General features: G+C 44.1%; 1 protein-coding gene across 2 annotated transcripts in view; it reads right to left on the bottom strand.

Moving 5' to 3' along the window:
• Nucleotides 1-25,235, bottom strand: part of FAM76A (family with sequence similarity 76 member A) — a 30,445-nt gene extending 5,210 nt beyond the window's left edge. The window contains exons 1-7 of one of the 2 annotated variants that reach the window (XM_063311874.1): nucleotides 25,098-25,235; nucleotides 19,470-19,534; nucleotides 16,428-16,482; nucleotides 15,056-15,208; nucleotides 13,475-13,632; nucleotides 11,283-11,369; nucleotides 3,502-3,637 (exon numbers count right to left, since the gene is read on the bottom strand). In XM_063311874.1, the coding sequence (XP_063167944.1) occupies nucleotides 3,502-3,637; nucleotides 11,283-11,369; nucleotides 13,475-13,632; nucleotides 15,056-15,208; nucleotides 16,428-16,482; nucleotides 19,470-19,534; nucleotides 25,098-25,223 (780 nt within the window). In that variant the 5' untranslated portion in view covers nucleotides 25,224-25,235. Of the gene's footprint in view, nucleotides 1-3,501; nucleotides 3,638-11,282; nucleotides 11,370-13,474; nucleotides 13,633-15,055; nucleotides 15,209-16,427; nucleotides 16,483-19,469; nucleotides 19,535-25,092 lie in introns of both variants that reach the window. The other variant, XM_063311875.1, reaches the window with a different exon arrangement.
• Between the last annotated feature and the right edge of the window lie 1,640 nt (nucleotides 25,236-26,875).

Below are 26,875 nucleotides of genomic sequence, written 5' to 3'. Positions count from 1 at the left end.
TTTTCTTTCCCATACTACTAACTTTCCCATACTATGGAGGACCATCTCATTCTGTCCATGTTCACAATGAGATATTTGTGGTCATCTTTTGTAACTCAACATTTCAAAGGCTTCTGTTTCTCTCACTGTCATTTGGACCCCTGTCCATATTTCTACTCCACAGAAAAGAACTGGCAAAACACAAGCCAAGTGTATAATCCACCAACAAATTCCAGCCTTAAACCTCAAAAGCAAACAACTTTACTTATTTTTTTTAAAGCTAACTTGCATGTTCAACCCTGTTCCTTTTTTCCATGCTGAGATCTCACCTATCCTTCCAATCATCTTATTCAAAGTGATGCCGGAAAAAAATAAAAAGCGGGGGGGGGGGGAGAGATAAAGCCACCTTCAAGTCAAGCTAGATTCCTGGTGGTTTTATGGACAAGCCCTGTATTGTTTTCTCGGCAACAATAAAGAAGAACGGTTTAAAAATAAAACAGTAATAAAAACGATAGAAGAGAAGAAAGGAAATAAAGACATCAAATTTTTATTTATTATTTATTTATTTATTAATCAAATTTATCACCGCCCATCTCCCAAAAGGGACTCTGGGCAGTATACAATAAAAGATAGATAAAAATATAAAACTATAAAGCCCTGTAATACAGATAGAATAAATATAATAAAAACCTCGATGGTTAAAAGTTCTTTATGATTTGCAGGCAGAACTGGATCCTTCTAAGAAACTAACCATCCCCCAAAATGGCTACTCTCCCTCCTGCCCCAGGCATAATTACAGAACCAGGTCTTTAGCTGTTTCCTAAAGTCCAGGAGGGAGGGAGCTAATCTCACTTCCGGGGGAAGGATATTCCAAGGGCAGGCGCTATTGCAGAGAAGGCCTGCCTCCTGGACCCCGCCAGATGGAATTCTCTTGCAGACAGGGTCCGTAGCAACCCCTCTCTACACGACCGGGTGGGACGGGCTGATGTGATGGGGAGGAGATGGTCCCTTAGGTAACCTGGACCCGTGCCATGCAGGGCTTTAAAGGTGATAAAGGTGACCTTGAATTGGACCCGGAAGCATACTGGCAACCAATGCAGCTCGCGGAGCAAAGGAGTGACATGTGCTGATCTTGGGAAGCCCAAGATCGCCCGTGCAGCTGCATTTTGCACCAGCTGTAGCTTCCAGATACTCTTCAAGGGTAGCCCCATGTAGAGCGCACTGCAGTAGTCTATATGGGAGATAACCAGGGCATGAGTGACCGTTCGAAGGGACTCTCGCTCCAGGAAGGGGCGTAACTGGCGCACAACACGAAGTTGCACAAAGGCCCTCCTAGCCATGGCTGCCACCTGCTCTTCGAGCAGGAGCCGTGAGTCCAGGAGGACCCCCAAGTTACGCACCGGGTCTGTCTGGGGCAATGCAACCCCATCCAGAATTAAAGATGACAATTTCCCAGAAATCGAGGAGCCATTAATCCACAGCCACTCCGTCTTCCCCGGGTTCAGCCGCAACCTGTTGTCCCCCATCCAGCCCCCCACAGCCCCCAGGCACTCGGAAAGGGTGGCCACAGCATCACTTACTTCACCTGGGATGGAGACATATAATTGGGTATCATCTGCATATTGATGATACCTCACCCCATAGTGACGGATGACCTCGCCCAGTGGTTTCATGTAGATGTTAAAAAGGAGCGGAGAGAGTACCGAACCCTGCGGCACCCCACAAAGGAGGGGCCGCGGGCTGGATCTCTCGCTCCCTATCAACACCAAATGGGACCTACCCTGGAGGAAGGAGGTGAACCAGTGCAGAACTACGCCGCCCACCCCCAACTCCCTGAGCCACCCCAAAAGGATACCATGGTTAATGGTATCAAAAGCCGCTGAGAGGTCAAGAAGAGCAAGGATGGATGCACTGCCTCCGTCTCGCTCCCGGCAGAGGTCATCCATATGTGCAACCAATGCTGTTTCCGTCCCATAACCGGGCCTGAAATCTGACTGAAAGGGGTCTAGATAATCCGTTTCATCCAGAATCCTCTGGAGCTGCAAAGCCACCACTTTCTCAACCACTTCCCCAAAAAGGGGAGGTGGGAGACTGGGCGAAAATTGTCTAGTAGGGTCCAGCGACGGTTTCTTGAGGAGGGGGCACACCAGCGCTTCCTTAAAGGCTGCTGGGAACACCCCCTCTCTCAAGGATGTGTTTACCATCGCCTGGACCCAGCCACATGTCACCTCCCGTGCTGCTTTCACCAGCCAGGAGGGGCATGGATCTAACTGGCACGTGGTAGCATTTATAGTCCGAAGGATCCTGTCCACTTCCTCAGGTTCAACAGGATTGAACTGGTCCCAGATAACCTGGTAAGTACGTTCCCTGGGTATCTCCTCCGACTCTGTCTCACGCTTGGAGTCTAACTCAGTCTGGATCCGAGCGATTTTATCCTGCAGGTGCCACAAAAATTCCTCCGCATGGCCCTGTAGATGGAAATCTGACTCCCCTTTCCCTAAAAGGGATCGGGTAATCTTAAACAGGGCCACCGGGCGGCAATCTGTGGATGCAATAAGAGCGGAGAAGTACTGGCGCTTCGCTGCTCTTACCGCCACAAGGTAGGCCTTAATTGCGGCTCTAGCTTGTGTTCGGTTGGGTTCGGCTTTTGTCTTCCTCCAGCGGTGCTCTAGGCGTCTCTTAACCCTCTTCAAAACCCTGAGCTCCTCCGTAAACCACGGGGAGTGCCGGGTTTGAGTGGGCAAGAGAGGCCGCACAGGCGCGATCCTGTCCAAGGCTCCGGCTGCCTCCCTATTCCAGGCAGCAGCCAGGGCCTCTGCTGGACCGTGCAGGAGAGACTCGGGTATAACCCCCAGCTCCCTCTGAAACCCAGCTGGGTCCATCAGTCGCCGGGGGCAGACCAATCGAATGGATCCTGCCTCCCTGCGGAGGGGGGCAGCATGAGAGAATCTCAGGGCCACCAGGGCATGATCCGACCATGACAAAGGGGAAAGCTGTAATTCTCCCCTCAGATCATCTTGCCACTGCTCCGACAAGAAAACTAGGTCCGGGGTGAGGCCACTGTCTCTAGTCGGGTCCTGAATAATCTGGAACAGGCCCATGGCTGCCATGGTAGCCATGAATTCCCGGGCTGCTTCCGAGGCCCCAAGGAAGGCAGATTGAAGTCCCCCAACACCATAAGCCTGGGGAACTCCACTGCCAAACCTGACACGGCCTCCAGCAGCTCAGGCAGGGAGGTTGCTATGCAGCAGGGAGGCTGGTACGGTAGCAGAACTCCCAACTGTTCTTGAGAACCCAGCTTGAAGAACAGGATCTCATACCCAGCCACTTGTGGAGCAGGGCCCCTGACGGCCACTAGGGATTCTCGGATGACAACAATTAACCTTGAGAAAAAGAAATGAACTGAATATTTTTCTTTGTTTCTCTCAAATCAGTGAGTGTGAAGTTATGCACAACAGCGACACGCCTCCATAGATCACTGGGCTGAAGAGAGCATCCCACCAAGGGGCTTCAGGGGATTACCTTTTTTTCTTTCTCCAGGATCATCTGATCCTTCTGGTGCAGCATTTTCTTCAGAGTAGCTACTTCCTCCTTCAGCTGGGCTATGACGACAAAATGATCGGTGCCAGGGGAATCCAAGGCAAGGTCTGGAGAAAAGCTGCAGGAGACCATCAGAGAGACTTCACTGTGCACACTCCTACATCCCAATAGCCACTGCAGTGGATCCATGGGCAAGGGAGGCCTGGACCCATAAAGTAATAAGCTTGGAAAGCAACCCGAGTTGCCATCAGTCACTGAGTGTTAATGCATCTCCTACGGCACAATTTCCATCCCTCTTATCCAATTACCTCGGGGAGCCCCTTTAAAAAAATAACACAAATGAGTGGTGCTGATCATGCCCATGTATGATATCTGGGTACAACCTTTTGTGTCAACATCTGCTCTTAACATAGAGAATTCCACTCCTTTCCTGGCCATTGCTTCTTTCTGCAAAGCATAGCCTAATCTTTACTGTGTTTTGCATTTCTGCAACACGAGGTTACGTTTCAGTGACACACAGTGCGCCTCTGTAGCTTTGATAGCCCAGCAATATAATCCTGCACAGCTGTGCTTCAGCAGAAATACTGAACTTGATGATCTCCACAAGACTTCATACACAGGCAGAGGGCGAGTTGTGTGAGTTAGATGCAATGAGGATAACTCATTGCATCTAAAAGATGGAACGAGATATCCTGGAAGACAATGAAACTCATTTTAATAATTTTTCTCTTTGCTATGGACAAATATTTAACTTTCCAAAATTTTTGATACTTCCCATCAGTTGGATGGCCGTGCCTGGATTCATAACAACAATCCCCTGCCACACCACCAAATGGGCCAGGTGCTTTCTCTTTTGAATTTCTCTGTGTTAATTAACTTCTCTGTAAAAATATTCCACAAATTGGTCTTTGTCAGACTTCTGCAGACTCTAGTTTTCAGAATTCCGGTGGGAGAAAAAGGATAACTCTAAAACTATGGCAGCCTTCCTCAATCTGGTGCCTTCGTCAGAGATGTGAGTTTTCCAGAAAAATTTGAATCAGAGAAAATTTCCCAGAGAATTTTCCTATGCAAATGAGTATGATTCAAATTAGGATATTTATCTCAATATCGACAGTCTGCACTGCAATATCCCCTGGACCACATTATTTGATTAAAAATAAACATGGCCTCTTTTATGAGGTTTGAACATTACACATTTGAAGAAAGTAACAGCTTTCATGTATGGATAAAAAACATTTTTACTGGAATGCTGAAAACTCTGTTGGGCAATAAGCAATAGAATAATATACAAGTCCAATATATTTCTAACTACTCTTTTTTTTCTTGTTTTAGAACAATTACTTGAAAAGCAATTCTGAACCTGTCACCCTTACCTGAAGTAGAAAATGTTCTTACACTCACCACTAAAAACACCAGGATTACAGCTAAGTAACATAAACTGTGGCTACAAGTATATAGCCTTTGCTTGTTGGCTATTCCAGACTTGTATATAAACCCCAAGAGTTATTATTCCCTGAACATTGTGAGGAGCAATGGGGCTGCGGTGGCTCAGTGATTAAGACACTGAGTCAGAGGACCATTATGGTCAGCAGCTCGGCAGTTCGAAACCCGAGAGCGTGAGCTCCGTGATGGAGTGAGCTCCCGTCAACTTGTCCCAGCTCCTGCTAACCTAGCAGTTCGAAAGCATGCAAATGCAAGTAGATGAATAGGTACCACTTCAGTGGGAAAAATAACAGGGACATGAAAGGAGACCCCTCGGGTGACCCCCGGGCAATGGTGACGTCACCAGCAAATCCTTTCAATACAGAAGCGCCTTGGTAGGTGCTTCTGACACAGAAAAAAAAAACCTGTGAGGAGCTAGCAAAGGAGGAAGATAGAGCTCTACTTACACAGCCCAATGCATTTTTAAATGGCCATGATGAAGGGGATTGCGACAGTCAATGTGCTTTCTCTGCTGGGCAGCAAAGAATGATAGAATATCCATTCTCTTCACTACCCTGGTCCCTTTCATTAATTCCTTATTGCCCACAGATATCAGAGAAGTATTTAAAAGCAAGGCTGGACTGTTTTGCTTAAATGAAGGCCTAGCTAGCTTCCAAGTTTGCCTATGTGCAGATCTGATGCAACTTCCTGCTGTACTAACCTCAGTATCACAGACAGATCTGGACAGTAACCTTGCACACCTGGGTGAAAGAATAGTTGCAGCCAGATGCCTGCTAACCCAACTTTGCTTGACGGCAAGCCCATAATTTCTTTCCCATGGTTTATGCCTGCCCTCCAGTGGCCATGTATGAACACTGCAAGAATTTCTAATCAAATTTCCAAAAAAAAGTGCTCTAGAAGTTGTAGGGATATTGTGTTGAAAATTTACATTGAACAGTAAAAACACTATTAAGCAGACACATATACTCATACTAAGAATGTAGTAAGTAGGCGTTACTCTAAACCATCTATACTTGGTGTTTTCTTTATGCTGATGGAGCCTTGATGAATATCCCTGATACATTATTTCTGCACAGTGGGAAGAGAAATGTTTGCTTTCTATTTGGTGAGACAGTTCTTAAGAGGTAATCAGCCCCCAGCCATGTCAGAACTTGAACAACATAAGATGTACTTCATAAAACTACTTTAAAGTGAGCACTTTTAAAAAGAGCAGAAGGTAGGAATGACGAAGAAATAAAAAGATTGAATAAAGTCAAAAGAGACAAGGAAGTAAAACGCCCCCCCCCCCAATATTCATATCGTTCCCACTCTTATGTTGTTCAGGAAACCACTGAAGACCTGGTTGTTTTCCCAGGCCTTTGGGAAATAGTGGTTATGGTTTGTTTCCTTGGTTGTCCATGATATTCTCCAACACCAGAGTTCAAAAGCATCAATACCCTTCCTATCCTGCTTCATAAAAGTCCAACTTCCGCTTCCGTAGAGTGTCACAGGGAATATCATGGGTTGCATAATTCTGATCTTTGTAGATATAGACACATCACAGCATTTGAGCATCTTTTCCAAGGCCTTCATGGCTGCTCTACTGAGCGCTAGTCTGTGGCGTATTTCTTGACTGTTTGTTCCTTGACTGTTGATGGTTGATCCTAAAAGGTAGAAGCTCTCCACCACTTTGGTATCTTCATTGTCAATTCTAAGGCTGGTTGTTCTACCTGTTGTCATTAATGTGATCTTCTTTATATTTAATTTTAGTCCCGTTTCTTTCACCATGCTCCTTGACTTTTAGTACTAGGGCTTACAGATCCTTTGCATTTTTGGTGATGTTTCTTCCTCCAGTTTTAAAACCATGCTCATCTTCTTCTAATCCAGCTTCCCTTAATATATATTCTGCATATAAGTTGAATAAGTAAAGGGAGAGTATACAGCCTTGTTGCACTCCTTTGCCACCCTGGAGCCAGTCTGTTTCACCACGTTCTGTCCAGACTGTGGCTTCCTGACCTATATGTAAGTTTCTCAGGAGGACAATGAGACGTTCTGGTATTCCCATTTTTCTGAGCATATTCCTCAGCTTGACGTGATCGACACGATCAAAGGCTTATCTATAACTGATGAAGCGCATACTGATTTCTTTTTGGTATTCTTTGGCTTTTTCAATTATCCAGCGTCCATCAGAAATAATGTCTTGTGTTCCTCCGCCTTTTCCAAAGCCTTTTTGAACATCAGGCATCTTTTTTTCCATGTAGGGCTCTAATCTGTGTTGGATGATCCTAAGCATTATTTTGCCAGCATGTGAAATTAAGGATATTGTACAATAGTTTGTTCACTCTGTTAAGTTTCTTTTTTTTGGTATTGGAATCCGTCCTCATCCTGGCCTCCAGTCTGTCTGGAGGGTCCTTGGTATTGTAGTCACAATGTTGTTGTTTATTCGTTTAGTCGCTTCCGACTCTTCGTGACTTCATGGACCAGCCCACGCCAGAGCTTCCTGTCGGTCGTCAACACCCCCAGCTCCCCCAGGGACGAGTCCGTCACCTCTAGAATATCATCCATCCATCTTGCCCTTGGTCGGCCCCTCTTCCTTTTGCCTTCCACTCTCCCTAGCATCAGCATCTTCTCCAGGGTGTCCTGTCTTCTCATTATGTGGCCAAAGTATTTCAGTTTTGCCTTTAATATCATTCCCTCAAGTGAGCAGTCTGGCTTTATTTCCTGGAGGATGGACTGGTTGGATCTTCTTGCAGTCCAAGGCACTCTCAGAATTTTCCTCCAACACCACAGTTCAAAAGCATCGATCTTCCTTCGCTCAGCCTTCCTTATGGTCCAGCTCTCACAGCCATATGTTACTACAGGGAACACCATTGCTTTAACTATGCGGGCCTTTGTTGTCAGTGTGATGTCTCTGCTCTTAACTATTTTATCGAGATTTGTCATTGCTCTTCTTCCAAGGATTAAGCGTCTTCTGATTTCCTGACTGCAGTCAGCATCTGCAGTAATCTTTGCACCTAGGAATACAAAGTCTTTCACTGCTTCTACATTTTCTCCCTCTATTTGCCAGTTATCAATCAAGCTGGTTGCCATAATCTTGGTTTTTTTGAGGTTTAGCTGCAAGCCAGCTTTTGCACTTTCTTCTTTCACCTTCATCATAAGGCTCCTCAGTTCCTCTTCGCTTTCAGCCATCAAAGTGGTATCATCTGCATATCTGAGATTGTTAATGTTTCTTCCAGAGATTTTAACTCCAGCCTTGGATTCCTCAAGCCCAGCTTGTCGCATGATGTGTTCTGCATACAAGTTGAATAGGTAGGGTGAGAGTATACAGCCCTGCCGTACTCCTTTCCCAATCTTAAACCAGTCCGTTGTTCCGTGGTCTGTTCTTACTGTTGCTACTTGGTCGTTATACAGATTCTTCAGGAGGCAGACAAGATGACTTGGTATCCCCATACCGCTAAGAACTTGCCACAATTTGTTATGGTCCACACAGTCAAAGGCTTTAGAATAGTCAATAAAACAGAAATAGATGTTTTTCTGAAACTCCCTGGCTTTTTCCATTATCCAGCGGATATTGGCAATTTGGTCTCTAGTTCCTCTGCCTTTTCTAAACCCAGCTTGTACATCTGGCAATTCTCGCTCCATGAATTGCTGAAGTCTACCTTGCAGGATCTTGAGCATTACCTTACTGGCATGTGAAATGAGTGCCACTGTTCGATAGTTTGAACATTCTTTAATGTTTCCCTTTTTTGGTATGGGGATATAAGTTGATTTTTTCCAATCTGATGGCCATTCTTGTGTTTTCCAAATTTGCTGGCATATAGCATGCATTACCTTGACAGCATCATCTTGCAAGATTTTGAACAGTTCAGCTGGGATGCCGTCGTCTCCTGCTGCCTTGTTATTAGCAATGCTTCTTAAGGCCCACTCAACCTCACTCTTCAGGATGTCTGGCTCTAGCTCACTGACCACACCGTCAAAGCTATCCCCGATATTGTTATCCTTCCTATACAGGTCTTCTGTATATTCTTGCCACCTTTTCTTGATCTCTTCTTCTTCTGTTAGGTCCTTGCCATCTTTGTTTTTGATCATACCCATTTTTGCCTGGAATTTACCTCCAATGTTTCTAATTTTCTGGAAGAGGTCTCTTGTCCTTCCTATTCTATTGTCATCTTCCACTTCCGCGCATTGCTTGTTTAAAAATAATTCCTTATCTCTTCTGGCTAACCTCTGGAATTTTGCATTTAATTGGGCATATCTCCCCCTATCACTGTTGCCTTTTGCTTTCCTTCTTTCTTGGGCTACTTCTAGTGTCTCAGCAGACAGCCATTTTGCCTTCTTGGTTTTCTCTTTCTTTGGGATGTATTTTGTTGCCGCCTCCTGAACAATGCTGCCAACTTCTGTCCATAATTCTTCCGGGACCCTATCTACTAAGTCCAGTCCCTTAAATCGATTCCTCACCTCCACTGCATATTCCTTAGGAATATTAGTGAGCTCATATCTAGCTGATCTGTGGGTCTTCCGTAATCTCTTGAGTCTGATCCTAAATTGTGCAAGAAGAAGTTCGTGATCTGAACTACAGTCAGCTCCAGGCCTTGTTTTTACCGACTGTACAGATGTCCGCCACCTTTGGCTGCAAAGGATGTAATCAATCTGATTTCGGTGTTGTCCATCTGGTGAAGTCCATGTATAAAGCCGTCTCTTAGGTTGTTGGAAGAGAGTGTTTGTTACGCAGAGCGAATTGTCTTGGCAAAATTCTATCAGCCTATGTCCTGCTTCATTTTGTTCTCCCAGGCCATACTTACCTGTAATTTGAGGTGTCATTTGACTGCCCACCTTAGCATTCCAGTCTCCCGTGATGAAAATAACATCTCTTTTAGGCGTGTTGTCCAGTAGGTGCTGCAGATCCTCATAGAACTGCTCTACTTCAGCTTCTTCAGCATTTGTGGTTGGGGCGTATATTTGGATCACTGTGATGTTAGATGGCTTGCCCTGAATTCGAATTGAGATCATTCTGTCGTTTTTTGGGTTGTATCCAAGCACTGCTTTAGCCACTTTACTATTAATTATGAAGGCTACTCCATTTCTTCTGTGGTCCTCTTGTCCACAGTAGTAGATCTGGTGGTCATTTGATGTGAAGTGGCCCATTCCAGTCCATTTCAGTTCACTGACGCCCAGGATGTCTATCTTTAATCTTGACATCTCACCAATAACCACATCCAATTTGCCCTGGCTCATAGATCTTACATTCCAGGTTCCAATGGTGTGTTGATCCTTAGAACATCGGATTCGCCGTTCACCACCAGCACCGTCGGCCGCTAGCCGTCCTTTCGGCTTTGAGCTAGCTGCGTCATCACGTCTGGGGCTAGTTGAGCTCATCCTCTGTTCCTCCCCAGTAGCATTTTGACCATCTTCCGACCTGGGGGTCTCATCTTCCGATGGTATACCGACATATCTCTGGTTGTACTGATCCATTGAGTTTTCACGGCAAGAATACTGGGGTGGGTTGCCATTACCTTCCCCAGGGATCGCATTTAGTCTGACCTCTCTGTCATGACCTTCCCGTCTTGGGTGGCCCTTCACGGTTTAGCTCATGGCATCATTGAGGTGCTCAAGCTCCAGCACCACGACAAGGTAACGATCCTTTGCTGAAGTAGTCACAATATATCTGAAAAATACCTTCATCCTTGCCCTGCAATTTCTGGATAGCAATATTAGCCTACCTGACAGGTTGTAACAACTACAAGTAGTCTTCGCTCACTGACTGCCTCATTTAATGACCATTCGAAGTTACGATGGTCTTAAAAATAGCTTTGCAACTAATCCTCACATTTACGTCCCACGCTAACACGATTGCCCTTTGTGTGCTTTGCAACTGGCTTGCAACAAGCAGAGTTAATAGAGAAGGTGGAAGTATATCTGAAAGACGTGGTCATGTGATGTTTCGCTTAACGACCAAAGTTCTGTTACATAAATAGCAGCTGCATAATACTGAGACCGTAAAGGATGGAGAAAGCATATTGCACTCATTTTCTCCCTATCACAGTCCCATTAAAAATCATATCTCTAAATTATCTGCAATTCAATGAAAGCCTTCATAGGTAAACAGCAGCTCTGCAGAAGACATGAGTGAAACTGTGGCATGAAGTGAGAGGGAGGGAAAGAGAGAGATCTCTTCCTTTGCCCTTCCAGAATAACCCACAATTAATTCATGGCTGCATTTTGAGGAACTTTTGCTTGTAATCTCTAAACACCAGAATGTGTATAGAATGCTTTCCTTCCTTTCTTTTTTAAGCAAAGACAGGATCCAATACCCTTTTACTTCTAAAAATTAAGTGGCTTACCTGTCCCCATTGGCTGATATGGCATCAGACTTGGTTTTTTTCTTTGGGAGTTCATTCTGAATAGAAGATGTAGATAAGGTTTTCTGGCTGCAGAAGGAACACAGAGGAAAAACTGACCACAGCCTGGAAACTGGCCAATTCTAACTCACGATTTTAGAGTTTTTAGTCATTCCACAAAATCATTGGAATCACAATTCTGTAGATAATACAGCAATTCATAATAAGCAGCAAATATGAAAAGAAGCCCATTTTTAATATCTGGCATGCGCATGGTTGTTAGATGCTTTGTAATACTGTAACAGAAACTATCCTCCATCGTTTCAATGTTTCTCATGCAGCAATTAACCAGAACAGATCATGGTGTGAATCGTTTATCATGACCTGCAGGAGATTCTCTAGACCAGAGTGGAAAAAAAAAAGACCATGCTTCTTACTAGGAATAATAATGATAGCCCTGTGAAGTAGGAATGACAGAGGAGAGGTGAATGAAAAAAGGGATTGGGCCAGGATCACTCTGCAAACATTACGGCTGAATAAGGGTTTGAACCTGATTGCCTACTGTACTTCTGATGTAGTGAATACAATCTGTTGCCTTACAGATACAGGTAGTCCTTGTTTAGCGACTGCCACATTAGCGACCGTTTGCAGTTACAACCGTGATGAAAAAGTAACTTTACAACCAATCCTCATTATTTACGACCTTTCCATAAAGCAAAGGAAAGCTGAAGTAACGTCATAAGCACAGTCATGGTTTCGCTTAGTGATCGCTTCACTTAATGACCAAGTTGCCAGTCCCAATTGTGGTGGCTAAATGAGGACTACCTATATTTAGCACTCCAACTTCTACCAACAATACCCAGCACCAGTGATAGCTTTAGAAGGAAACCTACTGTGGGAATATAGTGACCTTATCTGGGGCATGCATACTATATCCCAGACAGTGGTAATGGCAAACTACTTCCATACTGCTGCCAAGAAAACTGAATACACGCATTGATGTAGTCATCAAGGGTCAAACTTGACTCAAGGGTGTCATCTTTTGGGACCCAGGAAGTGTGCCATCTCCATCATGACACCTGCCCCCTGGAATGAGGTTCTTCCTGAAATCCAGTGGCTCCTACCCTGATGGCATTCTGGAAGGCCTTAAAGGCCTGGCTCTTCTTCCAGGTGTTGGGCTAAGTGGATGAAGCCCCTTGCGGGTTATTTTTTATGTGCTGTTGCTGGACCACCATCTTGTTCTTGTTCTGTTCTTCATTTTTTTGTTGTTCTTATTTTTCTTGTCCTTTATTGATTTCATTTCTGATTATTCGCATTGTATTTTATGCTTCCATTATGAGGTGCCCAGGGTCAGGTGGCACCTAAGTTGAATTTAATTAATTAAATATTCATTCCAGATTAACTTTGGGAGAAAACTTCTATATCTTTTAGCTTATGATGGGAGGACATTCTTGCCCACTCCCATAGATAAAGCTTAACTCAGAACTCTAAAGGCCACTGATCTTTGTATTCCAAGCAATACAACGCAGCTGTGAAGACCAAATCTGAAGAAGGAGTTACTCCATCTTTATACATTATGAGAACAGTCAGTGACTATGTTTACGGCAATTTGTTGGGTTTTGACTTACTATATTGGGCTTACCTAGTCAATGGTAGTTCATTCAATAACCATAGTTAGTCCTTGTTTAACAATCACTCATTCAGCGACTCTTCGAAGTAACGATGACACTGAACAGAGAGACCTTCCCTCGTAGTTGGGGCCATCGCAGCATCCCCGTGGTCACGTGATCGTGCTTTGGGCCCTTGGCAACCAGCCCACAATTGTGATGGTTGCAGTGTCCCCCGGTCACGGGATTGCCATTCGAGACCTTCACTGCCAGCTTCCAACAAGCAAAGTCAATGGGGAAGCTGGCAGGAAGTCATAACTGGGGATCACGTGACGTCATGCCTAACAATCACGTGGGATTCGCTTAACGATGGCAACCAGAACTGCCGCAACTGCTGTTGTAAGTTGGCGCGGTCATGTGACGTTGCGCTTTATGACATTGATTAGCAATGGAGTTGCCGGTTCCAATTACTGTAGTTAAGCAAGGACTACCTGTAGTTAAGCAAACCTTGGCTTAGCATAAGTGAATCAGATCACAGAATAAAATAAAGAATGAAGAGTTAAAAAACAGTGTGCAAAGCAAAGATACCTGTTGTAGTGGCTGCTGCAGTTAAGTTGGCCATATTGCTCCTTTTCTGGCAGGCTTGTCCGAGAGGAGGTGTTTAAATGCTTACGCTGTTCTTTGGTCTTCTGTAGCACTCGCTTATAGGAAAGTGTGCAAAGCCAGCAGAGTAACTTTCCATCCACCTGAAGCCACGGAAAAGAAGGCCACAGAGAAACGGGATTTTATTAATCAACTTGGTCAACAGATTACTGTGCAGATTGGAACCAAGCTGTACGTTAGACTAAATCAAGTTGTACAGAATGCAGTTTGCAGCTTAGAAGTATGCCTAAAAAGGTCGTTTTAAGAGAAAACATGAATGCAAATTTTAATGTGGTTTAAACAATGGAAAAACTTTGCCAAAACAGGATGGAAGAGACATGTGAACCCAACAGGAATCAGAAACAGGCTCATCCATCTCTCCCAGTAAAAATAACAGCCATTCTGAAACAAATTAAAAACAAGAATGCTGCTGTGTAATACAAACCAATTCCTCAACTGCCTCCCAATGTAAGTGATATTTTATTCAACTCATACCTGATGATTGAAAAAAGGCAGTGTTCAACTTACACACCTATCTTTTTCCTAAAACCTGTGAAATTTGTTATTCACATGTTCTTACTTTGGATGCTTAGCCAGACATTCTATACAGATGGCACCTCAACTATCTATACAGGTGTTCCTTGAGTTATGACTGCAATTGGAATTTCTGTCGTTAAGCAATGTGGTTGTAAAGCTCGAAGCAATGGCAATCTTGGCACCCCCTCTTGCCATCATTAACCGAATTCCACTGGTTGTTAGCCAAGGACCCACACCCACCCCAATCCAAGCCATTCTCGGTTTGCTCCCTCCGAACCCTGAGCCTTGGTTCTTCCAGGTTAAGGGACTGTCTCCCCAGCTGCCTCTTCCCCATCTCTGCCCTTTTGGCTGCTCTGCACCCCGCGTTGCAGGGCAGCAAGCAGCCCCAGAACCATGCAGCTCTGGGGCTGCTTGCCACGCTGCGGCTCAGGGGCTTCTTGGTGTGCCACAGCTCTGGGGCTGCAAGCCCAGCAGCGTGACATGATGCAAAGCTGCAGCCATCCCAGGAAGCCCCAGCCACTGAACAAATGGTCATAACTCCAGGACTCTCTATCTCTATCCATATATGTTGATATACACGTGGCTTGGAAAGACATGCTCCAGGCCAGTCCACATGTTACAGGGAACCGAACCTCAATCTTCCACTTGTTAGTGTTTATTTGATACCTGCAGTGGGTTTAAACTTATGCTTTAAAAATGTTTACGTTCTGCATTTTATTAACTGTTAGCGGCTTTGAGTACTTGGATTAAATGGAATACCATATTATAAATCAAACTGCATGAGAAGATTAAAAACCACATATTCTCCTGGGAATCATGGTTTCAGTGCTGTCTTAATAACTAAGATTCAGCTAGAAGTAAATAATGGCTAGCACCAGGGTCAGCTGCTGCTTGGACGCTGGCAGACTGAGGCACAATAAATGGACTGTGTGGTCCAAGCCTACACTTAATAAAGAGTACTTTCTTTACTGAACATGTATAGTTACTCACTTTTTTCCTATCATCCTTCCTGTCAAAGGCGCACTGTTGCTTACACTGCTCACATGAATGGGGCGGCCCGTATTTCTTCTCAGAGTTCGTACACCGCTGACACTTATTGCCAATAAATGCTGCAATTATGTTGCAGTACTGGCACGGCTTTGGCTTAAATAATAAAGAAGATAAAGTAGCAAAGGGATTAGCATCACACTGGAATATATAAGCAGCCATCTCCCATCTGCTTAAATGCTCCTAACACTGCATTTCAAGCTTTTTTTCAATAAAATAATTGAATAAAAGTTAAAAACAAAACTGATAATGCCACAAGTATTTAACTTCTCTAGAGCTGTTACTCTTCCTTGACCAGCCATGGAAAATAATCCTCTTATACACTGAAACAATGTTATGGCCTTAGTAAAGGTAAAGGTTTCCCTTGACATTAAGTCCAGTCGTGTCCGACTCTAGGGGGCGGTGCTCATCTCTGTTTCAAAGCCGAAGAGCCGGCGTTTGTCCGTAGACACTTCCGTGGTCATGTGGCCGGCATGACTAAATGGAACACCGTTACCTGCCCGCCGAAGCGGTGCCTATTAATCTACTCACAGTGGCATGTTTTCGAACTGCTAGGTTGGCAGGAGCTGGGACTGGCAACGGGAGCTCACCCCGTCACGCGGATTCAAACCGCCGACCTTCCGATTGGCAAGCTCAGCAGCTCAGTGGTTTAGCCCGCAGCGCCACCGCATCCACATTATTGCCTTACACAGCTTAATTTTCTTAAATCCTTATTTACCACTGAAGTGTTTTAAACTCACAAAGCAAGAATGCACGTTCAAGAGCTTTAGGCAATTGAAATGTACTTCAGAACTTCAATTAACACTAAAACGCCTTAGCTGGTTTATATAAAGACATTCTTTGTGACAATCCCATAGTTTATCAGGCGCTAGGCCAGTGGTGGGAAACCCTTACCAGTGACCAATAACTCCAAGCATCTTTCACTACAGGCCACGTGAGCAATAGTGGTTCACCAGAAATCAGTAGATGTTCCACTGGGGCAGTGTTTCTCAACCTCAGTGACTTCAAGATGTGTGGACTTCAACTCCCAGGATTCGACTCCCTGGGGAATCCTGGGAGTTGAAGTTCACACACCTTAAAGTTGCTGAGGTTGAGAAACACTGCCCCAGTGGAGTATGATTTACTTCCACCCCATCTCAGTCAACCCTTAACTTGTTGGGAGTTGGGCAGCATACAAACTTAATAAATACATATTAGCAATTTATAGTAATACACATTTCTACGGATTATTTTCTTTCCCTGTTTTATTGCTATTAGTGATGATTTTATATTATTGTCAAATTGCTGAAGGGAAAAAAAGATTTTTGATACATACCGTCCCATAAAGTTTCACATTCTGAGCACACTTCTTGCATATTGTATTGGTTTTACTAGCAGAAGAAAAAACAGAATATAAAAAATAAAATCTGATAATATGGCTTAGGGCCATGCAGCTATTCAGATTCAGTCTCCAAAGGGTGCTTTGGGGCATGCATCTGTTTGCAACCTCTTAAAGTTGCTGCATCTTTTCTTGGGATTGTGTAGCAGCTGCAGGAAAAGATGCAGCTGCTTTAAGGGGTGCAAACGGGTGAGCCAAGTGAGTGGCCAAGGTGGGCTCAGAGAAGTAGGATATGGACAGCTAACAGGCTCTGGGCAGCACTGGCCTTGATCCTGCTCCCCACACTGTGCCTCTTGCAGAAACATCTACACTCTGCAATAGCAAGACTGCAAACTACAGGTAGTCCTCAACTTACGACCACAATTGGGACTGGGACTTCCATTGCTAAGCGAGATGGCCATTAAGCTAGTCACACCCAAGTTCATGACTTTTTTGCTGTGGCTGTTAAGCAAGTCAGCATTGTTGTTAAGTGAATCACATGGTTGTTAAGTGAATCCAGCTTTCCCCATTGACTTTGCTGGTCAGAAGCCGGCTGGGAAGGTTGCAAATGGCGATCAGGTGACCCTGGGACACTGCAACCATGTAAATACATGCCGGTTGCCAAGCTCCTGAATTTTGATCACATGACTGCAGGGCACTGCAACGGTTGTAAGTGTGAGGACCAGCTGTAAGTCACTTTTTTCAGCACCATCGTAACGTTGAATGAATGGTTGTTAAGTCTAGGACTACCTGAATGTGTGTTGTCATTCCATGCTCCACAAGAAAGGAATGTTGAATTCATACCAAACAGTACTGGAAAAAAAACTTTTGGAATTCTCCAAAGAAGCAAAAAGCACCATTTCTGTTATTATACTGAAGCAACCAGTGATGCAGCCCCTCAAATATTTAGTGAGGTGTCATCATATCCTTGTTGAGAAGCTGAAAAAGACAATCAGATCTGTGAACTGAACTATGATAAAGAGACTGACCTGAGCACTATGGACCCAAAGAAGCTGAGAAGCAAAGAACTAGAAAAGGTATGACTTGTAGGTGTGACTGGGGTGAAACCTGCAACAGCTATGCAAAAAATCAGACTACATCCAATGAGCTGATCCCTAAATAAGCACCAAAAGCAGCCAGACAGATCTTTGACCACCACAGTAATCTCTAGCAATTTAGCAGGTTATGCACAGATTATGTTAATTTTTCTATTGCATTTTCTTTCTTGGAAAGCTATTTATACTGGAAATATTCAATATTATTCAACTGGGTTTCAAATGTCAAATGGGGGGTAATTCTTGCAATGCTGGTTCAAATGCCTTGGCATGTCTCAAATTTTTATTTCTACTGTCTCTGATGTATTTTAGGAGACGGACAGATGTATAGGATTTTAAAATAAAAGTTATGAACTCTAGTGTCAGTTGATTTAAAAGAACTGGCATTAAAGAAAGGTGATTTAAAAAAGGGGTTGCAAACAGATGCTAAGCACCTTTTGGAGTCTAAATCTGAACAGCTGCACAGCCCCAATATATACTGATCAAATGTAATAGGCAAAATTTTAAACACTTTTGTGGCTTTCACATTATGTTTCATCTTTTATTAGGGGTTTCCAGTTGATTTGAGACTTGATCTTTCATCAGCCCCTAATAATCAGGAATGGGTAGATCATAGGCAACGTTTTGAGACCCACAGGCTCACTGTGCCCTTTATTATATGATTCTTGGATGACTTACGGTCTGGGGCCCAGTTTTTAGATGTAAAGGTGTAAATGTCCTCCCGATTTAAGGATTGGATACAAAGAGAAGGCATTGTTCGCTGAATTACTCACATTTAAATTAACTGGAACTGTTCAGGAGTTCCCCAAATTACTATAGTATTGAGCAAGCCTGACTCAAAAATAATTTCCACTCAGATCAATGTAGCTGAAGTAACCATCCATAATCCACTTCCCAAGAAGTCCCACTGAGCTCAAGAAAGCATTCTTCTAAGCAATCTTGCATAAGATTATATATGAACCCCAAGTAAAATAGGGCTGCAATGTGTCCTTAACACAACTAAGCTGAGAAAATGACTTCAAAGCATCCATTAGTTTGACCTTGCTGACTGCCATGTTCACACAGTTCAAGCATATGGATCTGGTGCACTTTAATTCACTTCTGGCCAGACTCTGGGGTCCAAGTCACAGTAGCAATTTAGCATATCGAATGAGCAGAGCTGCCGTAAAAAATCCCCATCTGACCCCACTCCTGCAGTCACTTCCAAAACTAGTGGCACACTTCCACAATGCTGGAGCCGGCACTAACAGTATCCCTGAGAGCTACTAATGGAAGCGATGAGTCGTTTTATATGTTACAGCTGCAACAGGGAAGAAAGAAGTTTGATTTTATTTTTTGTTACAGCCATGACACATGGGTAGACGCCAACCTGCCCTCTCCATAATTCCTCTCTTGGAAGTGCTATGTCTTTCAGCAGAATTTATTTCTAAACTGCTGCAAGCATAATTCAGAAAGCTAGTGCAAAGCGTCTGTCTTCTGTCTGGGTGAATATTAACAAGCTCTAAAGCACTTTGAACTATCTACAGCAGGGCTTCTCAACCAGGGCTCCGTGGCACCCTGGGTTCCACAAGAGGTCACGAGGGGTTCCCTGGGAGATCACGATTTATTTAAAAAATTATTTCAAATCCGGGCAACTTCAAGGTCAGTTTCGTTCTTTATTTTTAGTTTAAGAACACTGTTAGCACATATATACAGGCCTACACATGAAACGAATATAATAATGTTGTGTCTTCTGGCCTATATTTGCACATTCAGGGTTCCCTGAGGCCTGAAAAATATTTCAAGGGTTCCTCCAGGGTCAAAAAGTTGAGAAAGGCTGATCTACAGGTACTGAAAATACACTGGAAATAAAAGAACAGAACACTGTAAAAAGTCTTCGTCTGGACAAAACCAACAATTCCATGTTGTTACTTCCCTTTAATAATCTACCATACGCAGCATTTACCTCTCTTGCTGGAATTCAGTTCTACAGTAAGTACATTTAACAACCGGGTGTGCAATCCGACACTCCTGAAAGAGAAAGGATGTGTTAAAAGGTTTGAAATGCACATAAACTCCTGGAGAAAAGCAGCAGGAGAACTGAGGGAATTTTACTGTAACTATCGTAATGTCCCATAAACATGAAAGCAATACCAATGAACAGCACACAAGGGAACTATCAGCCCTTTAAGGTAGGCCAGTTTAGGAAACAGACTCCATAGGAATGACTGGAATTCTATTGATATAGGCCATAAAGAGTCATTGTATACGAGACAGGTGGCAGAGAAATTTGACAAACAAACAAACAAACAAATAATTACAGAATCCTGAAAGCTGGATAGTATTTCCCTCCCTCCCTCTTATACTCAAGAGAGTTAAGGTGCAGTTAATCTGTTTTTTTCTAATGTTTTCTTCCTGTCCTGGATTAAATCATGTTTTCCTAAGTGCCATTGCATAGTGTCTCCAAGGTAATCTCTGTGGCTCTCTACAGAACCCCCCTCCCAATACTCAATAAGGATAAAGACTACGCATTTTTTATTCTGGACTTACACAGCAATCTAATGGTACTTTTCTAGCACTACTTCTCAGCCTCCAATTGAAATGGATAGACAAAACAACAAAAACGATTTGCGCCCCATCCACAATAGGAGAGGTAGTGTAGTATAGTGGTTAAGAAGCAAGATTTGGACTGGGAATGTCCAGGGCCAACACCCCACTTAATCAAAGAGTTCACTCAGTGACTTTGGTCAGTCTCCTCCAGCCCAATCTAACTCCCAGGATTGTTGTTCTGGGGATGAAACTAGAACTTAAGATAGAATATCAATGCCAATGGTAACAATAATCACACTTGATGCTCTTTTCTGTCACTGTTTCTCTTTTAATGGCTATACCACACATCAGCTAGTTTATGCAGCACACTAACTAGGCGATAAAGAGAGTGGGTGTCTCTAATTAAAGAGACATTACATACAGGGAGATAAAATAATGTAACCTCAAAATTTATCAAGAAAGAAAAGGTCTGGAAATTTATCTCACAATCAAAAGAACTTGGAATAATTTCACCACATTTCTTGAACACTGATTGCCCTCTTGTTGAAAAAGAAAGTGAATTCAAATGTTGATGTATCATAAATATCAGCAATCCATTGCTGCAAGTCAGGTGTAGATTTCTGCCTGCCAGGGTTGTATAACAATTTATTTAACCATTCCACAAGCTGGGAAGACTCACTGTTCTTGATGTCCTATTTCAAATGCTTGGGATATAGCCAGGAAGGTCATAAGTGTCCCTCATAGCAATGGTCAATATAAAACTAGTTAACACTTTCGGCTCAAAATGTGGAAGTATAGTACAAAGTAGCGTTATGAGTTAGTGTTCCAATTTCCAAAGCAACTGCAGCAACAAGGCAATTGTGTCCAATCTTTCTTAAACTGTTTCTGAAAAGGCTGAGTATTTTGTAATTCATCAAGTGATAGAAATCCAGCTCTTATTTTAGCATATGGTGAGAACCAGGTGTCATATTATGCTGTAACATGGTTTATAAGTTTAGGCATTACTTGTACAATTAGGTTTTGTTAACCTAGGCTTAACGTGTTGCGTGAATCCAGCTGTTATTAAGAGAAGCAACAAGGATTCTCTCTAGTAAGCAGTTGTTATGATCACAGCCCTTTATAGTGAAATTTATGGTCCTTATACAGCTGCTCTTGATCATAATCAATATCTTAGAAGAAACCACTGACATTTAATATATGCTTCAGTAAGTATCATGTAGCACAGAAAGCTACATCAAACTCTAAAGAGAGTGCAAAGAACAAGCAAATCACTGGAGCAACATGGTAACATAGTAATATCCAATACAATTTAATGGTTCACTTGAAATCCTAACTCTTGTTTTGCCCACAAGGATTCTGAAATACTGTAGTGATCCTCCCTCTAATCATCAAGCTTTTTTTCTCCATCATTAAATTGCCCCCCTGAGCCTTTTCCCCTCCAGTTTAATTTAGTCCAGAACCACTGACTTCATTGCTCTTCTTACTCTAACTGGTTTCAACCTCTGCAGGATGCTCAATCTAAAGTATTAATTTTATTGCCTAGACCTTATTACGGTACACACTTTATTGTACACCAGTTTCAAACCTGGCACAATTTGGTAAAAGGATGGTATACAAAGAGGTAATAACTGACAATGACTAGATCCCAAATCTTGCTTAACAAGCACCATTCAGAATTTACCTTGCCTGACACACACACGACTTAATTAGATCAGTGGCTGATGAACGATAAAAGCATGAAGGGGGAATAGCTAAACTGTTAAATGATCATAGGGTTAAAACCGCAACGCATCTGCTTACTCAAGTTCCAAATTACCTTCCCAAGGAACATCTCTCTCCATCCACAGCCCAAGCAGTCCATTTTTCCTTAGAAATAAGTACTGTTGAAATCAGTGGGATTTACTCCCAGGTATATACACAGAGCCTCATGTGGCACAGAGTGGAAGGAAGCAGTACTGCAACCAAAACTCTCCCCATGACCTGAGCTCGATCTAGCCGGCTCAGGCCGACTCAGCCTCCCATCCTTCCGAGGTCGGTGAAATGAGCACCCAGCTTGCTGGGGAAGGCGACGGCAAACCACCCCACTGTAGTCTGCCAAGAAAACGTCACGAAAGCGGCGTCCCCCCAAAGGGTCAGGCATGACTTGGTGCTTGCACAGGGGACCTTTCACCTTTCAAATACACAGGCAATGGCAAACCACTTCTGAAAAACCTGCCAAGAAAATTGCAGGGACTTGTCCAGGCAGACTCTGAGAATCAGACACGACTGATCAGATTTAAAAAACAATACACATACACTGGAATCCTGAGGGCCATTTCCTCACTAGTAAGTTATACTGCTATTTAACACCATTAAGGTGATTTTTAAAAAAAAAAAAAAATCTATCCTCCTGATTGTTATATGGGCTTAATGATGGTTGGATGGCTCTAGAAAATGTTAGAAATCATGACCAGGCACTGGCCTTAGTTTTGTTATATTTCTCTTCAATACATTTCCTCCTTGGGGAAATCAAACCTGGAGAACCAACCAGTCTAGCACAGTAGTCATACTGAAGCTGATTTCACATATCATTAAATCAGGCTTTCATTAACCAGGATTTGTTGAATCAACTACAATTAGCTAGGTTTGTACACTACAAACCCACAAACCATTAAGATTGGGTTGATCAGAGATGTTAAACTTAAGACAAATCATAGTTGGTTCAATACAGTCTTCCTGAACTTGGTGCCCTCTAGATGTGCTGGATTTCAGCTCTCCTAATCTGCAGTCAGCATGTACAAGGGAAGGGCCCTGGTGGAGAAGGCTGATGTGAGCCCAGTCACATTACCCAACCGTAGAGGCTTAGGTTTCAGTCTCCAGTCACTGGCAGTGTTTACACAACACACTTAATCAGGTCAGGTAACGCAGAAGAGCTGTGTTAGTCTATGATGGCAAAAAAATCAGAAGGAATCAGGTAGCACCTTTTCCAACTTACAAATTTTATTAAAAGGCAAAAGCTTTCAGGAGCTGCAGCTCTTTTCATCAGCTGCAACTCACACGAGCTTCTGCTTTTTAATAAAATCTGTTCCTGTGTCAGAAAAGATGCTACCAGACTCTTGATTTTCAGGTCAGATACAATGCACTGATAACAATATATTAAGCTTGATTAGTGTTATCAATTTTTTGTGGCTCAACATATGGTGCTAACCTAGACCTTTTGGTTAGTTCAGCATTTAGTGTCCTGTGCAAACCAAGATAGTGGGTTAAATCAACAACCAGGTTAAATGTGTTGCTGTGAACATCACTATTTGAAGCTCCAAGCTGGAACTGAAGCAATGGCATTCCCTTAACCTGATCCCACAAAAGGGCTGTTGCATGGATGAAATGGGGCAATCCTCGTTTGTATTCCTCTGACTTATTGTATTATGTTTTAATGCAACTTGCTGAGAGTGGATCAAAATAAAATTGACTGATTTCTTGACCAGGCAGGATACAGGTGCAACAAATAAATACACCCTTACAGAACAATTTCATCCTTCCTCCTTGCCCTGCAATTCCAATTATTATTATAATTAGATTTTTATCCTGCCTTTACTGGAGAGGCAAGCAAAGGTGTTGGCCTAGAAACCAGGAAACCATGAGTTCTAGTCCTGCCTTAGGCATGAAAACTGGCTGAGTGACCTTGGGAGTCCCTCTCTCTCAGCCCAAGAGCCAATCAGGCGTGGTATGAGAGTTCTAGTCCTGCCTTGGGCAAGAAAGCCGGCTGGGTGACCTTGGGCCAGTCACTCTCTCAGCCCAGCCCACCTCACAGGACTGTTGTTGTCGGGAAAACAGAAGCTAGGAGTATTAGGTATGTTCACCGCCTTGAGTTATATATTGAAGAGACGAGATACAAATCTAACCATAATAATAGATAGTAAACTCAAGGTGGCGAACATACCTGATACTCCTGCCTCCTCCTCTTTTCCCCAGAACAACAACCCTGTGAGGTGGGCTGGGCTGAGAGAGAGGGACTGGCCCATAGTCACCTCTTTGGATACCCATTTTTGCCTAAGCACCGCAACAACAACCCTGTGAAGGAGGCAGCGGTGCTGTTTTCCTTCAAAATAAGAAAGGCAGAAGATATACAGGATATATATATAAAAAATCCCTTCTCACCCATATGGGTGATGTGTGTCTTCCTCAGCTTCAGGTCCTCTGCCAGAGGCCTGGGAGTTTGAGGGTTCTGCGCAGTATCTTAGCTGTTCCTAGCACTGCACTCTTCTGGACAGAGAGCTCTGACGTTGCTCCTGGGATCTGTTGGAGCCACTCTCCCAGCTTGGGGGTCACAGCCCCGAGTGCCCCTACCACCACTTGGCCACTTTGGCCTTCACTTGCCACATCCTTTCCAGTTCCTCCTTCAGGCCCTGGTACTTCTCCAGCTTATACATATACATATATATATATATATATACACACACACATATGTATATATATATATTTATTTTTATTTATTTATTTATCTATCCAATTTGTCCCCGCCTATCTCCTCCCATTGGGGGACTCTGGGCAGTTTACAACAATCAATTAAAACAACAATCACAAATACACAATATAAAAATACAATAATAAATATAAATAAAAGTAATATATATGTATGTGTGTGTGTGCATATATATATATAATATGTGTGTGTGTGTGTGTATGTAATATAATCCGAATTCGACACCCCCCCGGAATTCACCCTCCCCGTCTCCGGAGTGGGGCGGGGGGGCTGTTGGGGTTGTGCTGCCCTTTGCCCGCTCAATGCCGCCTTGGATTTTATACATGTATGTATGTATGTATATGTGTGTATATGTATGTGTGTATGTGTGTGTGTGTGTGTATAAAAAACATCCAAGGCGGCATTGGACGGGCAAAGGGCAGCGCAACCCCAACAGCCCCCCCGCCCCACTCCGGAGACGACGAGGGTGGATTCCGGGGGGGGGGTCGAATTCGGATTCACAGCTTCCGCTTACGAGCCCGACGCCGCCCTCCCGGCTCACCCTTCGGCTTCCCCCGATCCCACTCCCGGCCCTGACCTTACAGAGCTGCTGTCCCTGGCTGAGCGCCTCGAAGGGGAACCGCTGGTGGCACTTGGTACAAGCGTAAAGCGCCGCCATCCCGCCGCCCGCCCTGACAGGCGCAGCCCTAACCCAACCCGACTTAGCATCCCCGCCTCCTCACGGCGTCATTGGCTAAGGTCGACGCCATTCGGCGATTGGAAGGCGGGGCCTTCGGCCCTACCTTGAGGCTCATTGAGTCTCCGGAGACGTCACTCAGAAGTGGGAGGCGGGGCGGCTTTGGTGTTTGGGGAAGCGGCAAGGGAAGGGCAAGAGCGGCGCTCTGACGTCAGCGGGAGGGCCGCCGTCGGAGAGAGACTGGCGTCAGATGACCCGCGCGAGTACCTTTAACCATAGAGAGCAGAGGAGAGGTGAGGTTAGAGTGTCTCGCAGTCTGGTTCAAAGCGAGGCGCAGGAGAAAGTTGTACCTCAAAAGGAACAAATCTTGGGTTGCGTCGAAAGAGGCAGTGCGGACCGGGCTGGGCCGACATTCTGACCGAGCTGACAGCTGAATACGCCCCGTCGTCTTTTCTGGGGACGTCAACACCCTAGCCAGCTAGCTGACGTGCCTTCCTTCTGAACCTAAATCTCATCTCGGACAGGCCAAAGTGGGGACACTTTTCGCCGGCAGCAGCGTCACCTTTCTCCCCTGGCTGGCAGCCCTGAACGACCTGCCTTGGTCCTGCTACTTCCATGTTTAGGGCATGCAGAAAGCGAGACTTAGAATCACGGGGTTGGAAGGGATTTTAGAAGTCCTCTAATCCAGGGTTCCTCAACCTTGGCAACTCTAAGCTGTGCGGACTTCAACTCCCAGAATTCCCCAGCCAGCTGGCTGGGGAATTCTGGGAGTTGAAGTCCGCACAGCTTAGAGTTGCCAAGGTTGAGGAACCCTGCTCTAATCCAAGCCCCAACTTTTCCAAGTTAAACCCCACAACCATGGGGAATGCCAAGACACTCTCTGCATCCAATCCTGTAGGAGAAATGCTTTTATTGATGCTGCCGTTAAAGAAGGCTTGACCTGTGTGTAATAAAATTTTAGGGACTATTTTCCTTCATTCAGCTGCTTTGGTGTAGTGTGGCCTTTCTCAACCTTTTGACCCTGGAGGAACCCTTGAAATATTTTTTAGGCCTCGGGGAGCCCCTGCACATTCAGGTTCAAATCTAGGCCTCAAGTTACAAAATTATTCTACTTGTTTCCTGGGTAGGCCTGCATATATGCATTAACAGTGTTCTTAAACTAAAAATAAGGAATGAAACTTACCTCTTTAATGTGAAGTTGCCCAAATTTGAAATAGTTTGTTAAATTGTGATCTCCCAGGGAACCCCTAGTGACCTCATATGGAACCTGAGGGTTTCACAGAATCCTGGTTGAGAAACCCTGGGTTAAGACATCAGGGTAGAAACTGGGATACTGTGAGTTCTAGTCCCACCTTAGGCACAAAGCTAGGTGGGTGACTTTGGGCCATCACTCAGCCCTAGGAAGGAGGTGGCAAGGGCAAGCCACTTCCGAAATCTTGCCAAGAAAACTGCAGGGAACTTGTCCCAGCAGTTGCTAGGAGTCCACACTGACTCAAAGGGACCAAAAAATAAAAGATGTCCTTCACTTAGGGCACATTTCACGTTGGATTTGAGGGGGAAAAGTACTAGAGTTTTACAGTGTTATACCTCTTCTGTTTATCTGGGCACTATACAAGTCATATTAGGAAAGCAGACAGCAATACTATTGATCTGTATCACAACAATAGTCTTGAAAACTGTACCT

The sequence above is a fragment of the Candoia aspera genome, chromosome 10, assembly GCF_035149785.1.
Source record: "Candoia aspera isolate rCanAsp1 chromosome 10, rCanAsp1.hap2, whole genome shotgun sequence".
NCBI classification, from domain to species: Eukaryota; Metazoa; Chordata; class Lepidosauria; order Squamata; family Boidae; genus Candoia; species Candoia aspera.
The sequence above is the reverse complement of the archived record's forward strand: the minus strand, read 5'-3'. Positions and strand labels throughout refer to the sequence as shown.